General features: G+C 47.7%; 1 protein-coding gene and 1 long non-coding RNA gene across 4 annotated transcripts in view; one reads left to right on the forward strand and one right to left on the reverse strand.

The window, feature by feature from the left end:
• ECSIT (ECSIT signaling integrator) lies at positions 1 to 15,676 on the forward strand. Of its 3 annotated transcripts, none has more exons than XM_082381128.1 (8): positions 1 to 138; positions 5,391 to 5,509; positions 9,373 to 9,790; positions 10,010 to 10,233; positions 14,184 to 14,241; positions 14,370 to 14,518; positions 14,706 to 14,811; positions 15,333 to 15,676. In XM_082381128.1, exons 2-8 carry the CDS (start codon positions 5,414 to 5,416, stop codon positions 15,581 to 15,583), a joined length of 1,302 nt encoding a protein of 433 aa, XP_082237254.1. In that variant the 5' UTR covers positions 1 to 138; positions 5,391 to 5,413; the 3' UTR covers positions 15,584 to 15,676. The 3 variants fall into 3 exon arrangements, with proteins under 3 accessions (XP_082237254.1, XP_082237256.1, XP_082237255.1); XM_082381129.1 differs by lacking the exon at positions 1 to 138 and adding an exon at positions 365 to 484; XM_082381130.1 differs by lacking the exons at positions 9,373 to 9,790; positions 10,010 to 10,233.
• The window catches only part of LOC309623871, a 6,230-nt gene continuing 728 nt past the window's right edge, over positions 10,240 to 15,741 (reverse strand). The window contains exons 2-4 of the long non-coding RNA XR_014241701.1: positions 14,983 to 15,136; positions 14,019 to 14,249; positions 10,240 to 12,102 (exon numbers count right to left, since the gene is read on the reverse strand). This is a non-coding gene — a long non-coding RNA (uncharacterized lncRNA). The remainder of the gene's footprint in view (positions 12,103 to 14,018; positions 14,250 to 14,982; positions 15,137 to 15,741) is intronic.

The following is a 15,741-nucleotide window of genomic DNA, read 5'->3' on the forward strand; positions in this document are numbered from 1 at the left end:
CTTGGGGGCGGGACCTCTCGAAACCGGTGTTCTTGATTTGCTGTCTCCTTGGAGGCCCGTGACCCGGATAGTGCAACATGGCGGCGCCCAGCGGCAAGGTAGAACCGGCCGGGATTCCGCGGCCAGCCGCGTGAGTAGGTAGGTCGCGCGTGGGGAGGCAAGCGCGAACATCTGGGCCCCGGGGCGGCCCGTTCTGTGCTGGCAGTGCGGAAGAGCGGCCCCGGAGGACCGCGGCTGCAGGGCCAGGGCACCGTGACCTTTCCGGGTACGGGGCGGGGATGTGCCGGAAAAAGCCGCCCTCTCTGTACCCGCCTCCCCACATCCCTAATCTCTAATTTTGCAGATGAGACAGCTGAGGCTCAGAGAGGTTAAAGCCCTCTCCCAAGGTCACGCCGCAAGTCAGCAGCTAGGCTGGAATTCGATCCCGCGTCTGTCCCTTTCTCCGAAGGGACTCAAATTCCTGGCAGCCAGCCTCAGAGCTGCTGTAGGTACACCCTGCCTAGGGGTTCAGATTTTTAGAAATTTTGTAGAAATTTAGCTCTTCCCATCCAACTGATACTTGCTGGGTACCTACCATATACCAGGCACTGTCCCAGGTCCTGGAGACGGAGCAATAAGGCACACAAAAATCCCCGAGTTCCCCGGGAAGCCAGACATTGAACAAATCAGAAGTAAATGAAACATGTGATTTCAGATGCTAATAATTGCTAAAAATGCATTCATCAGGGTGATGGGACTTTAGATTGGGAGTGGGGCGGTGGTCAGGGAAGGCTTCTTATTTGACTATAGACCTGAATGACCAGAGACAGCTCTGGACTGATGGGGGCGGGGGGGGGGCGAGAAATTTACAGAAGGAGAAGCAAGTTCAAAGGCTCTGAGACTAGAATAAAGTCAGCTTAAGAAACGGTGTAGCTGGAGCTGCCAGTACTAAGAGTTGAGTTTGGAGGGGCGGACCCTGTCTGATTTTATCTTGTGTGATATATCATTAGTGATTTTAGGCAGAGAACACTGAATTTAGTTTACATTTAAAAAGCTCCCTCTGACCTGGGGGGCAGACCTGAGTGGAGGCAGGTAAGGAAAGAAGTGTGAGGCTGGGTAGGTGGATAGAGGTCATGGACTGGAGTGGTGGCCTGCAGATGGAGAGAAATATGCATTTGAGGTGGATTTGGAAGCAGTCAACAGGAGTAGCTGATGGATTGGATGGGAGAGTGAGGGACACAGTGGACTCGGAATTCCGAGGTTTGTGGTCTGAATGACTAGGAATGGTGATGTCATTGGCTAGCATGAGGAGGAACAAGTTTAAGCAGGGATATAATTTGGAGCAACGTAAGTTTGAGATGGCTGGGGAATACATCACAGTGGCAGTTAGGTATGGAGGCTGGAGCTCAGGGCATAGATCATTATTTCTCAGACTTTAACACACAGAGGAGAAACCTGGGCTTTTGTTAAAATGCAGATTCTGATTCAGCATGTCTGGGTTAGGGCTGAGATTTTGCATTTCTAATAAGCTCCCAGATGATAATACCAATGCAGCTGGTCCCTGGGACACACTTTGAATAGCAAAGGTTTAGATTAAAGTCTTAATCTCAGCTGCATGTTAGAGTCATTGGAGTCCTTTAAAATACTGATACCTGGGCCATGCCTCTAGATATTTTGATTCAGTATATCTGGGGTATGGCCTGGACAAGGGGATTTTTAAAGCTCCCTAGATAATTACAGTATGAACAAAGTTTAAGAACCATTAGAGCTGCCTACAGGAATACAGAGAGGAGAGGAATCTCTCTTGGAAACTGAATGATGCCTTAGGGTAGCAGACATATAAATTCAGAATGTGGGACTCTTTGCAGCCTTATTACTCAAAATGTGGTCTCCAGACTAGCAGCATCAGCATCACTTGGAAGTTTGTTAGAGGTATGGTCTTTGCTTCCACCCCAGACCCACTGAATCAGAATCTGCATTTTAACAAGATCTTTGGTGATTCATCTGCAAACTCAAGTTTGCAAACATTTCAAACTTTAGAGAAGGAAGCAGGTCTTACTGAATGGTTGAGAAATAGACGTGGGTGCTAGGAAGAAAATCAAGAGTGTCAAGGTGGGAGGAGGACCTCACCTATGCCAAATCCTTCTGAGAAACTGAGCAAAATGAGCCAAAGAAATAACCACTGGCTTTGTTAAATGTAGAAGACACAAGGGGTCTTTACAGGAGTGGTGTTAGTGGAGTGGTTGGGGCAGCAGCCAAGTTGGAGAGAGTGAGGAGGGAACACAGCATGTAGACACCTCTTGGGAGAAGCTGTGCTATAAATGGAGCAGAGGCAGAAGAAGATGCTAGAGAAAGTTTAAACGGTGATAAGAGTGATCCAAATACTTCCCAACTCATTTTATGAGGCCAGCATTACCCTGAAACTAAACCAAACAGACACGACAAGAAACGAAAACTACTGACCAATATCTCTTATGAACGTGGATACAAAAATCCTCAACAAAATGCTAGCAAACCAATTTTAGCAACATATAAAATGAATTATATACCATGACCAAGTGGAATTTATCCGAGGAATGCAATATGAGTTTAACATTTGAAAATCAGTTAATGTAATACAGCATATTAATAGACTAAAGGACAAAAAACACATGATTTGTTTGATAGAAGCAAAAAAAAAAAAGCATTTGACAAAATCTGATGTCCTTTCTGATAAAAATACTCAGCATCTAGTAATGGAAAGGAATTTCCTCAACCTGATAGGTCATCTTTGAAAAACCTACAGCTGACATCATATTTAATGATGAAAGACTGGATGCTTTCCCCGCTAAGATCAGGAACAAGACAAGGATGTGCACCCTGGCCACTTCTATTCAACACTGTACTGGAGGTCCAGCAAGGACACTTGGGCAAAAAAAAGAAATAAAAGGCATCCAGATTAGACAGGAAGAGGTAAAACTATCTCTGTTTGCAGATGACATGATCTTGTATGTAGACAATCTCAGGGAATCCAATTTTTTAAAAAAACTATTAGGACTAATGCAAGTTCAGCAGGGTTGCAAGATACAAGATCAACACATAAAAATAAATTGTGTTTCTGTACACTAGCAATGAACAATGTGAAAATGAAATTATATAATAACTTCATAAAGAATAAGATACTTACAAATAAATTTAACAAAAGAAGTAAAGGACTTCTACACTGAAAACTGTAAAACATCGTTGAGAGAAATTAAAGAAGATCTAAATTAATGGAGAGGTATCCCATGTTCATGGATCAGAAGACAATATTATTAAGATACCAATATTTCCCAAACTGTTCTACAGATTCAACACAATCCCTATCAGAATCCCAGCTGGATTTTCTCCAGAAATTGACAGCTGATTCTAAAATTTATATGTAACAGTGAGGGATCCAGAATAGCCAAATAATATTGTAAAAGAAGAACAAAATAGGAGGACTTAATGCTTCCCAATTTCAGAACCTACAGAGCTACAATAATCACAACAGTGTGGTATTGGCATAAGGCTCAACCTATAGATCAATAGAATTAAATTGAGAGCCCAAAAGTAAACCCTTACATTTACGGTCAATTGATTTTCAACAAGAGTGACAAGGAGAAAAAATAGTCTCTTCAACAAATAGTACTAGGACAACTGGATATCTACATGAAATGAACCCCTTCCTCACACCATTCACAAAGATTAATTCAAAATGGATCAGAGGGGAATTCCCTGGCGATCCAGTGGTTAGGACTTTGAGCTTCCACTGCAGGGGGCACGGATTCCACCCCTGGTGGGGGAACTAAGATCCCCACAAGCCACTAGGTGTGGCCAAAACAAACAAACAAAACTTATAGAAGAAACATAGGAGTAAATCTTCATGACCTTGGGCCAGGCAATGGTTTTTTTTAGATAAAACATCAAAAGCACAGCTACAGAAGTAAAACAGAAATTGGATTTCGTTGGAATTAAACATTTGTGCTGCAAATGATAACATCAAGAAAGTGAAAGACAATTCAAAGAATGGGAGAAAGTATTTGTAAATCATAAGCTTCTTGTATCCAGGATATATAAACAACTCAATAATAAAAAGATAAATAACCTAATTTTTAAATGGACAAAGGATCTAAATAGACATTTCTCTGAAGAAGATACACAATGGCCAATAAGCCCATGAAAAGATGCTCATCATCATTAACTTTTAGGGAAATGCAAATCGGAACCACAATGAGATACCACTTCACACCCATTAGGATGTCTGTAATCAAAAAGAAAGACAACAGCAAGTATTGGCAAGAATGCAGAGAAATTGGAACTTTATACATTGCTGGTGGGGATGTAAAGTGGTGCAGCCACTTTGGAAAACACTTTGGCAGTTTCTCAAATGATTAAACATAGAGTTACTATATGTCCCAGCAGTTTGATTTCTAAGTATATACCCAAGAGAAGTGGAAACGTGTTCACACAAAAGCTACACAAGTGTTCATAGCAGCAATAGTCATATAGTCAAAAAGTGGGAAGAACTGCAAGTGTTCATCAATTGAATGGGTAAATAAAATATGGTTAAATCCATATAATGAAAAATTTGGGGCAATTAAAAGGAATGAAGTCTGATACATATTACAACGTGGATAAACCTTGAAAACATGTTAAGTGAAAGAAGGCAGTCACAAAAGAGCCCATATTATATGATTCCATTTATATGAAATTCCCAGAGTAGGCAAATTTATAGACAGTAGATTAGGGATTGCCTAGGGTTGAGGGTGAGGGGAAATGAGAGGGACTGCTAATGGGTATAGGTATTCTTTTGGGGGGGGGTGACAAAACTGTTCTAAAATTAGATGTAGTGATGGTTGCACAATTCTGTGAATATACAGTTGACCCTCGAACAATGTAGGGGTTAGGGGTGCCGACCCTCCTCACAGTTGAAAATCCAAATATAACTTTATAGTCCGCCCTCATATCCACGGTTCCACATCCTTAGATTCAACCAACCACAGGTCATGTAGTACTGTAGTACATATTTACTGAAAAAAAATCAGCATGTAAGTGGACCCATGCAGTTCAAACCAGTGTTGTTCAAGGGTCAACTACTGAAAACACATTGAATTTTATACTTAGGGTCAACTGTATGGTACACAAATAAAGCTGTTAAACAAAACAGAATGATCTGGTAGGGAGGGGGACGAATGCAGGAGCAAATTTCTCAAGATAGTGAAGGGTTTGGCCCAGAAGAACGGGGACCCTTGATTGTAACAGTCACTTCTGCTTCACCTTGTGCATGAGGAGACCAGTGGAGCTGGTGAGTTAGCCGTGCAGTCTGGGACGTGACCTCTGCCCAAGAGAGGGCTCTCATTGCCTTTAGCAGGTGGGGTACCAGGCTGATGCTCTTTCTTCTCTCTTCCTAGGTGGTTGTCCGACAAGCAAAGGCATGAGCTGGGCCCAAGGCATCCTGCTGGCCCGGGGCCTCTCTCGGGGCTGGGGAGGTATCTGCAGCACTGCCCTCACCGGAGCCCCCTTCTCTCAGGTAACTGCCAGTCATGGGGTGGAGAGAGGCAGGCAGGCCTGGGATTTGCTTACAAGCCCTCCCAGTGAAGCCAGCTCGGGGTGGCAGGGGTGGGGGTGGGGGGGTGGGGTCTGGGCTGGCCTGTCTGCTCTGAGGGCCAGTTGAATGTCTCTTCTCATTTTAAGAAGTGTTGGTGCCCCCATGAGTGAGGGGCTTGAATTTGAAATCAAGAAGGTCTGAGCTAAGTAGATTTGGGTGGTGACTCTGGGTGACTCCTGTATTCACTTGTAAAGATGTGAATTGAATTTCGTTCCCTTACCCTAAGTGACCAGGCTGATCAACGTCCATAAATTATAAGAAGGATGGTGATGATGGTGACAATATTAATAGCTCCCTTACTGAGCACTTCCTCTGGGCCAGGCCCTGTGCTATGCATTTCATTTGCATTATCTCATTTGTGGTGTCTCCCCTTCTTTGGAGCATTCTAGAGCTTCTTTTCTGCTTTCTGCCCTATGCACATACCACCTGTAGTATTAGTTGCCTACACTTTCACTTTATTTATTTATTTTTAATGTAAATTTATTTATTTATTTATTTATTTATTTTTGGCTGCGTTGGGTCTTCGTTGCTGCACGCAGGCTTTCTCTACTTGCAGCAAGTGGGGGCTACTCTTCGTTGCAGTGCACAGGATTCTCATTGCAGTGGCTGCTCTTGTTGCAGAGCATGGGCTCTAGGAGCTGGGGCTTCAGTAGTTGTGGCACACAGGCTCAGTAGTTGTGGCTCGCGGGCTCTAGAGTGCAGGCTCAGTAGTTGTGTCGCACGGGCTTAGTTGCTCTGCAGCACATGGGATCTTCCCGGACCAGGGCTCGAACCCGTGTCCCCTGCATTGGCAGGCGGATTCTCAACCACTGTGCCACCAGGGAAGTTCCACACTTTCACTTTAAATGAATGCCTTTTTTTAAAAAAACATCTCCTTAGCTAAGCAGGATATTGGGATGGCTATTGGGTGCAGCAGAACAGAGGGCTCCAATCTCAGCTCTGCTGCTTTGCTGCTGTGTGGCACCAGGCATCTTGTTTCATCTCCCAGGGCCTCAGTTTCCTCATCTGTAAAGTGGGTACACAAAGAGGCACTCCTTCAATGGACAGTTGAAAAGAGTAAATGAGCCTCACTCTCAGAAAGTGCTCAACAATGCCTGGAACATAAGAATACTCCGTAAGGGACTTCCCTGGTGGTCCAGTGGTTAGGACTCTGTGCTCCCACTGCAGGGGGCCCAGGTTCGATCCCTGGTCGGGGAATTGAGATCCCTCAAGCCACACAGCCCAGCCAAAAAAAAAAAAAAAAGAATATTCTGTAAATGTTAGCTCTTATTAGCCATATATTTGAAAAGATGCCTTATGTATAACCATTCTAGTTTAAACATTCAATTTAAATGAAAATAAATCTATTAGGGTACCATCTAGAGGAGGGGTTGGCAAACTTTTTCATAAAGGGTAAGACAGTAAATGCTTTTGGCTTTGTAGGCCATGTGGTGTCTGTCACAACTACTCAACTCTGCCACTGCAGCAGAAAGCAGCCCCAGACCAGACATAATGAAGGCATATGGCTGTGTTCCAATAAAACTTTACTGACAAAGGCAGGCAGCTGATTGGATTTGCCCCACAGACTGTAGTTTGCCAACTTCTGTTCTAGAGGGATCTGACCTGCTCCCAGCATCATGCACTCCCCACTCTGGGGAACAAGATCTCCTTGACCCAAGGGAGGTACCATCATAATAGATGGGGAGAGAGGCCTGAGCAGTGTAGTGGGATGTGAGTATCACCGGGTGGAGGACAGTCAAGCCGAGGCTCCTGCTGACTCCAAAATCTGCATTTTCTTTTTTCAACTCAATTTTTTTTTTTTTTTTTTGGCCATGCCACGCGGCTTGTGGGATCTTAGTTCCCTGACCAGGGATTGAACCCAGGCCCTCAGCACTGAAAGCATGGAGTCCTAACCACTGAACTGCAAGGGAATTCCCTCAACTCAGTTTTCAAAATCTATCTTTTAAATAGGTAATTACAGCAGACAATATAGTTCAAAATTCAAAAAGTTCTGAGGCTGTACCGTGACAAGGGTCTCTCTCTCTCTCTTGCCTGGCCACTGCTTAGCTCCCTTCTCTAGAGGCAAGATGTTTCCCGCTTATTGTATTTCCTTCCAGAGATATTTTTCACAAAAGCAAAAAATATGTATCCATACAGTCGATTCTCATTATTCACAGTAACATTCTAGAAAGTCACTGCATACGCTGAATTAGCGAATACCAAACCATTGCTGCCAGGGGAGATACGGGATAGGGTTCCTGTGAGCCTCAGGTCATAACATTTTCATCAACCAATCAATCATAACCTTGTTGTATGTGTGTTTCGGTTTAAAGACATCCTATTTAATATAGATTTTTGATTCATTAACATTGAACTCACGGCCAACAGCACTATAACTCATGCCTGAGCTTACCTATCACATGTATCTTCTCTAAGGAACAGCAGGGCCTTCTTGCACGTAGGAACACTAGGCAGGCTTAGGAGTCCTTTTCAACCACAAATCAACAAAAAAGATGCAGAAAACATGCACTAAATAAACCTCTAGGAACTTTCCTGGTGGCGCAGTGGTTGAGAATCCACCTGCCAATGCAGGGGACACGGGTTCGAGCCCTGGTCTGGGAAGATCCCACATGCCGCGGAGCAGCTAAGCCCGTGCACCACAACTACTGAGCCTGCACTCTAGAGCCCGTGAGCCACAACTACTGAAGCCCGCATGCCTAGAGCCTGTGCTCTGCAACAAGAGAAGCCACCGCAATGAGAAGCCCGCGCACCTCAACGAAGAGTAGCCCCCGCTCACCACAACTAGAGAAAGCCCGCGCACAGCAACGAAGACCCAACACAGCCAGAAATAAAATAAATAAATTTTTTAAAATAATAATAAATAAACCTCTAAAAGGACACTTGTTGGGAATTCCCTGGTGGTCGAGCGGTTAGGACTCCGTGCTTTCACTGCCGGGAACCCAGGTTCGATCCCTGGTTGGGGAACTAGTTCCTGCAAGACATGCAGCACGGCCAAAAAATTTAAAAAAATAATATAAAATAAAAGGACACTTGTTGACAGCATGGGAGCCAATACAAGAAGGGCGAGCATTGCCTTGTTCCATCTCAGCTGGGAATATAGGCGCTGGGCAACTCAACTTTCCAGCCCCCTGCACGTGTCTGCAAATGGCCAGAAAGTGCCAAGAGTATTGGCTTTGGGAGCATAAATGAATTTTAGCAAGTAGGCAAATTTGCAAACATGGAATTCGCAAATAATGAGGACCAACTATGTATAAGCTGTTGTTGTTTTCTTTTTTTTTTACACAAATGGGAAGCTACTGTACACACCGTTTCACACCTTGCTTTTTTTTTCATTTAATGATATACCTTGGAGCTCACTCCAGGTCACACAAGACCTCCTCAGTGTGCCTTACAGCGGTAGGTGCTCCTTGTCCAGGTTCTTGGCCATTTGCTAAATTATTTCCTTGCCGATGCACATATGCGCCATTTCCACTGACGCAGCAGACGCACAAAAGTCATTTGGTGCAGGTGCTTTTAGAGCTATCCGAGTTAAATACCAGATGCAGGATTGCTGCGTCAGAGGGTGTACGTTTGTCATCGTGGTGGACATTGTGTCCGTCGGGGCGTTACCATTGCTCTCTCACACTTTGTGATGGTGCCTGATCATGGGTCTGTAACCAGCGCACCACACTTCTTCAGAGGCCCTTAGGGATGCCTGCTGGCACCTTTCCCAGCAGAGACCCAGCACGGCAGTCCCCCAGGGGCACTGGGAGACCCACATTCCAGCAGTGGTTCTCTATCCGCAGGGGCCGCCCCAGGCCCCGCGGGGCCTCCACTGCAGCACAGCCGCCCACAACCCTGATTCGTCGCTGGTCCCACGCCCACCCGAACCCCCGAGGGGGCCGGTCAAGGCCCTGGCACCCCACGTGGAGCTGTTTAGGCAGGCGCCAGATGGGGTGCGGGACAAGGCGAGCTTCGTGCAGGCGGTGCAGAACTTTACGCAGTACAACGTGCACAAGCGGGGCCACGTTGACTTCATCTACCTGGCCCTGCGCAAGATGCGGGAGTACGGCGTCGAGCGGGACCTGGCCGTCTACAACCTGCTGCTCGACATCTTCCCCAAGGAGGTCTTCCGGCCTCGCAACATCTTCCACAGCATCTTCCTCCACTACCCACGGCAGCAGGAGTGCGGGATCGCTGTCCTGGAGCAGATGGAGAACCACGGTGAGGCCAGCAGACCAGCTCAGGCGGGGGCGGGGCCACCGCCCTCTCCAGGGTTCCGGGGCCCTCCGTGGCTCCTTGGCTCTGACTCCTCTCCTCTCTGTCTCTGTCTGGCTTCCTCCTCTGCCTGCCCACCCCCATCTCCTTCTCATCTCTCTCTCCCGTCATCCCTTCCCTCGTCTGCTCCCTCCCTGAGGCTCAGCCTTCATCTGCCTGGCACAGGGGTGATGCCCAACAAGGAGACGGAGTTCCTGCTCATTCAGATATTTGGACGCAAAAGCCACCCCATGCTCAAGTTCGTGCGCATGAAGCTGTGGTTCACCCGCTTCAAGAATATCGACCCCTTCCCCATGCCCCGGGACCTGCCCCAGGACCCAGTGGACCTGGCCAGTTTGGCCCTGCGGCACATGGAGCCCGACCTCAGCGCCAGGGTCACCGTCTATCAGGTATCCTCCCCGTCCACATCCTCGGCCGCCTCTGGGGCAGGGCCCCCTTCAGTAACCCCAAGTGATTGTGGTGAGACAGGCCGTGATTCGCTGGCAGAGCCTCCGCTAGAGTCCAGGGCCCTTGGCACAGCTTGACCTCTGACCTTGGCCTCTCTCCCCACATTCACTGTATTCCGGGCATGGCTTTCTGTTCCTTGAGCAGTCTGTGGCAGCTCCCTCCTGAGGCCTTTGTGCTTGCTGTTCCCTCTGCCAGGAACACCCTTCCTCCGGGACTTCACTTCCTTCAGGTCTGAGTTCCACCGACCTTTCGTCAGGACCCATTTCCTGACCACCCTGGCTGAGCCTGGTTCCCCGTAACTCAGTTTCCCCTGTGTCTCCCAAGGCCCAGCACAGGTTCTGGCACAAAGCAGACGTTCCACAGCTGTTTGTCGAATGACTAAATGAAATATTCCCCATATCCTGGGGGTCCCACTCATGCCAGGCCACACGGGGGACCAGAAGAGAGCCCCTCACAGCACTTGTCGTCTGGTCCTGGAGGCGGACCCTCAGAACTGCTGGTTTGGAGATGGAGAAGCCCTGGGGGCTGTGGGAGCCCAAAAGGGAGCAGGGAGGGCTTCCTGGAGGAGGTGAGGGTGAGCTGGGCACAGGCAGAACAGAAGAGGTGAGGAGAGCATTCCAGGCAGAGGGAGCAGCATAGGCCAGGGCTCGAGGGCAGCTGGGAGTGGCTGGAGATGCTGAAAGGGCTTCCTTTGGCCGGAGCAGGGAGTTGGGATGAGAGAGGAGAGGCATATAGGACAACGGGTTAGTGATGAGAGGGCCACGGGGAGGTTTTAAGAAGAGGAGGGTTGGGGTGCAAGTCAAGTTTCTGGAAGGATTTGTGCTTTTGAAGCGCCCCCTGGCGGCCGTGTGGATGGTGTTTTATTGGGGGCAAGGCAAAGAGGACAGAGGGGCTAGGAGAGTGGTGATGTGGTGTCCCAGTGAGAGAACATACTGCAGAGGAAGTGCAGTTTTTAACTCATTTCTTCGTTTTTTAAAGTAATGCATTAAAAGGAATTCCCTGGTGGTCCAGTGGTTAGGACTCTGCGCTTTCACTACTGAGGACCTGGGTTCCATCCCTGGCCAGGGAACTAAGGTTTCACAAGCCGGGTGGCAGGCCGCCCCCAACCAAAAAAAAGTAATGCATTAAAAAGCCAAACAGGGAACTGCACGGGTTCGATCCCTGGTCGGGGAACTAAGATCCTGCAAGCCCACGTGGCGCAGCGGAAAGAAAAAAAAAAAAAGCCAAACGGTACACAAGAACACACAGTGAAGAGTTCCCCTCTCCTACCCTGACCCTTTAGCCCCCAGGCTACTTCCCCAGAGGTGACCACTTCCATGTCTCCTTCCCAAGAGATCTATGCATTTGCATGCAGATGTATACTTTTTTTTTTGCATATATATCCTTTGTATTTAAATATCCCTTCCCCCCGCCCCCGTTTCATTATTAAAAGTGCATACAGAAGGGTTGAAAACATGGTAAAATGATCACCTACACCACCTAGGTTTTTTTAAAAACTTTTTCTTTATTGAAGTGTAGTTGATTTACAATGTTGTGTTAGTTTCTGGTGTACAGCAAAGTGATTCAGTTATATATATATATGTATACATATATATTTTTTCAGATTCTTTTCCATTATACTTTATTACAAGATCTTGAATATAGTTCCCTGTGCTATACAGTAGGACCTTGTTTGACACCACCTAGATTTAGAATGGGAACAATCCAGGTATCCATCAAGAGGGACTTGTCCATGTCCACTGTGGCACCTCAATCAAAGACTGGTGAAAAAAGTGAAAGGGTGAGGCATGCACAGTGGTGCAGTAAGCCACCTAAAGTGTGAGAAGGGAGGAGAAATAAAAAGGCATATAGCTATTTGTTTATTTTCACAAGAATAAATAATGCAGGGAATTCCCTGGCAGTCCAGTGGTTAGGACTCAGAGCTCTCACTGACAAGGGCCCGGGTTCAATCCCTGGTCAGGGAACTAAGATCACGCAAGCCACGCGGCGTGCCCAAAAAATAAAAAAATAAAAAAAATAAGTAATGCAAAGATAAGTCAGATATGGGTAAAAATGGTCATCTCTGGGCGGGCAGAGGAGATGGGGGTAGAGAGAAAAGGAATGGGAGGGAGACACCTATTTAATATGGGTTGGCTTCTAAACTATGGAAATGTGTTTAGACTATCAAAAATATATATAATCAAAAAAGAGGGGAAAGAACCCACCAAAGTTGAAAACAAACATATGTGGCTAAATATCCAATTGACAGCATAACCAGTGAGAGAAAAAAATTCTGAGTCACTGTTGTCTGACATCCTTAGTGGCCTGCATTCTGAGAATCCTGAACTTAATCCCCCAGCGTTATGGTCAGCTGTAATATCAGAATCATTTATGTATATTGATGGATAAGTCAAATAAGCATGTGTATTACTTGTAACAGGAACCAAGATTTTGAGTGTGAGAGAAAAAGATATACAATCGAGATGTTAAAAAAAAAAAATCCATAGTGTTAAATTTGAAATGAAAAATCGGTATAAATATATTGTCCAGTAAAAGGGCCCAGGAGAAAAACCTACACTTTTAAAGATGTTTCTCCAGTGGCAGCACATTATACATACACATATTCTGCACCTCGCCTTTTGCTGTTCTCACTTAATAATATGGCTGGGAGCCCCCCCTTTTTTTTTTTTTTAATTAAGTATTTTTGGATTTTTTTTTTTTTTTTTTGCTGTGGACCATTTTTAAAGTCTTTATTGAATTTCTTACAGTATCGCTTCTGTTTTATGTTTCGGTTTTTTGGCCACAAGGCATGTGGGATTTTAGTTCCCCGACCAGGGATCAAACCCGTACACCCTGCATTGGAAGGCGAAGTCTGAACCACTGGACCGCCAGGGAAGTCCCAAAGGAGTCCATTCTTTTTAACCTGAAAGGGTGGAGGATATGTGTGCCAACAGTTGTCCACTCACAGGTATTTCGGTCAGAGTATGTGCATTTTTTCACAAATGAATTTCATTTAGTTTTGGTTTTTGTTTTTTGGCTACGCTGCTTGGCTTGCAGGATCTTGGTTCCCCAACCAGGGATTGAATCTGGGCCACTGCAGTGAAAGTGTCGAGTCCTAACCACTGGACCACCAGGGAATTCCCTCATTTTGTTTTTTGTTTTTTTTTTTTAAAGACTTTTTTTTTTGATGTATACCAATTTTTTTTTTAACCTTTATTAAATTTGTTACAATACTGCTTCTGTTTTATGTTTTGATTCTTTGGCCGCAAGGCATGTGGGATCTTAGCTCCCCAACCAGGGATCGACCCACACCCCCTGCACTGGAAGGCGAAGTCTTAACCGCTGGACTGCCAGGGAAGTCCCTCATTTAGTTTTTAAAATCACATTTCAGAGTGTAAAATTAGAAAGCTACAAAAGGCTATTCTTTCCCTCCCTGCCCTCCACAGAGGCAAACGCTGTGACTTGCTTCTTGTGTCTCCTTCCTGGCATATTCTGTTTGCATGAAATTCTTTTCCTTTTTAAAATTTCACATGCACTGAGCACTTAGCACGTGCCAGGCATCGTTCTCGGCATTTTAGAACCATCTCAACTAAGTGCTGTTATTGCCCCCATTTTGAATTGGGGAAACTGAGGCACACGGTGACTTAGCCAAGGTCATGCAGACAGTGGCAGAGCCGGGATTTTAACGCAGGTGGGCCAGCTCCAGGGTTCCCTCCATGTGAGTATCTCCAGGGTCAGTGGCTCTTACCCAGTTAGATAGAAGCAAGAAGGCGGTGGGCTCGAGTGATTGTGGGAGGCCCAGTAGACAGACCCAAGAGGGGCCCTGAATTCACTGGAATCCCCATTTCTCTCTCCCGGGCTCCTCCGTAGGGGCTGTGGGGGCCGCAAGCTTCCACCCCGACTTTCCTTGCAGATGCCTTTGTCCAAAGACTCCAGAGATGCCACGGATCCCACGGAGCCCCACATCATAGGTAAGGTCCTGCGGAGGGAGGGAGGGAGCGAGTGCCGGGTTCTCAGCAGGCCTGATGGGTGGGCTCCCTGGGCCTCTGGGCACAGCCCCTCAGCCAGGACGCCCCGGGAATGTGTGTCTCCACACCAGGAATCCAGAGTCCTGATCAGCAGGCCGCCCTGGCCCACCACGACCCAGCCCGCCCAATCTTCGTTGAGGGTCCCTTCTCCCTGTGGCTTCGAGACAAATGCGTCTATTACCACATCCTCAGAGCTGACTTGCTGCCCCCTGAGGAAAGGGTGAGGGCCCAAAGCGGGAGTCGGGGGGTGGGGGTGGTAAGAGTGAGTTGGCTCAAAGGTGGGGAGGGGGGTGGGGGGATGGGAGGGCAGGGGCCAGGGGAGAGGCGGCAGGTGGCTGCAACATCCTGGGCCTCTGACTCTGCCTGCACCTCCCCTCCCCCTCCCCCCCCCCCGCCCCCCGGGTTAGGAAGTGGAGGAGATTCCAGAGGAGTGGAACCTCTACTACCCAATGCAGCTAGACCTGGCCTACGGGAGGAGCAGCTGGGATGACTACGAGTTTAACATCGATGAAGGTAAAAACTGGGATGGGTAGGATTCTGAACACTGCACGGGATGGGGTGCCACCTCTCGAGTCGAGGGATGGGGCCCAGGCCGAGACCTAGTCCAGTTACACACACAGACCCTCTATACACACACACACACCACCCCAACACCACCTCCCCCCACGAAAGCACGAAACTCACCACTCAGGGGCTCCAGACCTGTCAGCCCTCAGTCATTTCCTCCCTCAAACAGTTATGGAGCACCTCTGTGCTGGCTACTGGGCATGACCAGGACAGGCCCGGTCCCAGCGGAGGAGCACACAACTCAGCCTCAGGTGGGAGTCAGAAGGATTTCCTGGTGGAAACAGGTGTCACCTAGGTGAAGCGTGGGACAGGCAGGCTAGGCAGAGCATGTGCAAAGGCTTGGACACACACAAAAGGCAAAAGGGAGCTTAAAGCCCCCATCCTTGGCCTGGAAGGGGTGTGGGCTTGGGGCGGGGGGGCTGCTCCAGTCCCTACTGCACAAACTGAGGGCCTGTTTCTCCCGACAGTGGAGGAAGGCCCTGTCTTCGCCATATGCATGGCGGGTGCCCATGACCAGGCCACGCTGGCCAAGTGGATCCAGGGCCTGCAGGAGACCAACCCAGCCCTGGACCGCATCCCGGTGGTCTTCCGCTTGTCAGGGTCCTCCGGGGAGCTGCTGGCATCCTCCTCAGGGCTGGAGGAGCCACCCCTGACCCCACCCGAGGGCCAGGAAGAAGAGGAAAACAATCAGCAGCGACAGCAGCAGAGCCAGAGCTGAGCCTGAGCAGTCACAGGAGCACAGGCTGTGGACTGGTGTGAAAGCATGAGATGACCTTTTAGTGTACAGCAAATAAAAGTTTTCCGGCTTGGGGCTGTCTTGCCTCCTCTCTGGCAGTGTAGCGTCCCTGCCCCTTTAATGCCTGGTGTCACGTCTTT

Source organism: Balaenoptera borealis, assembly GCF_965194805.1.
Source record: "Balaenoptera borealis genome assembly, chromosome: 2".
Taxonomy (NCBI): Eukaryota; Metazoa; Chordata; class Mammalia; order Artiodactyla; family Balaenopteridae; genus Balaenoptera; species Balaenoptera borealis.

Bases quoted from the DNA above. Each gene is read 5' to 3' on its own strand.
- ECSIT (XM_082381128.1), top strand. From the start codon at position 5,414: ATGAGCTGGGCCCAAGGCATCCTGCTGGCCCGGGGCCTCTCTCGGGGC. The intron at 9,791-10,009 runs GTGAGGCCAGCA...TGCCTGGCACAG, and splicing joins GGAGCAGATGGAGAACCACG to GGGTGATGCCCAACAAGGAG. The intron at 14,519-14,705 runs GTGAGGGCCCAA...CCCCCGGGTTAG, and splicing joins TGCTGCCCCCTGAGGAAAGG to GAAGTGGAGGAGATTCCAGA.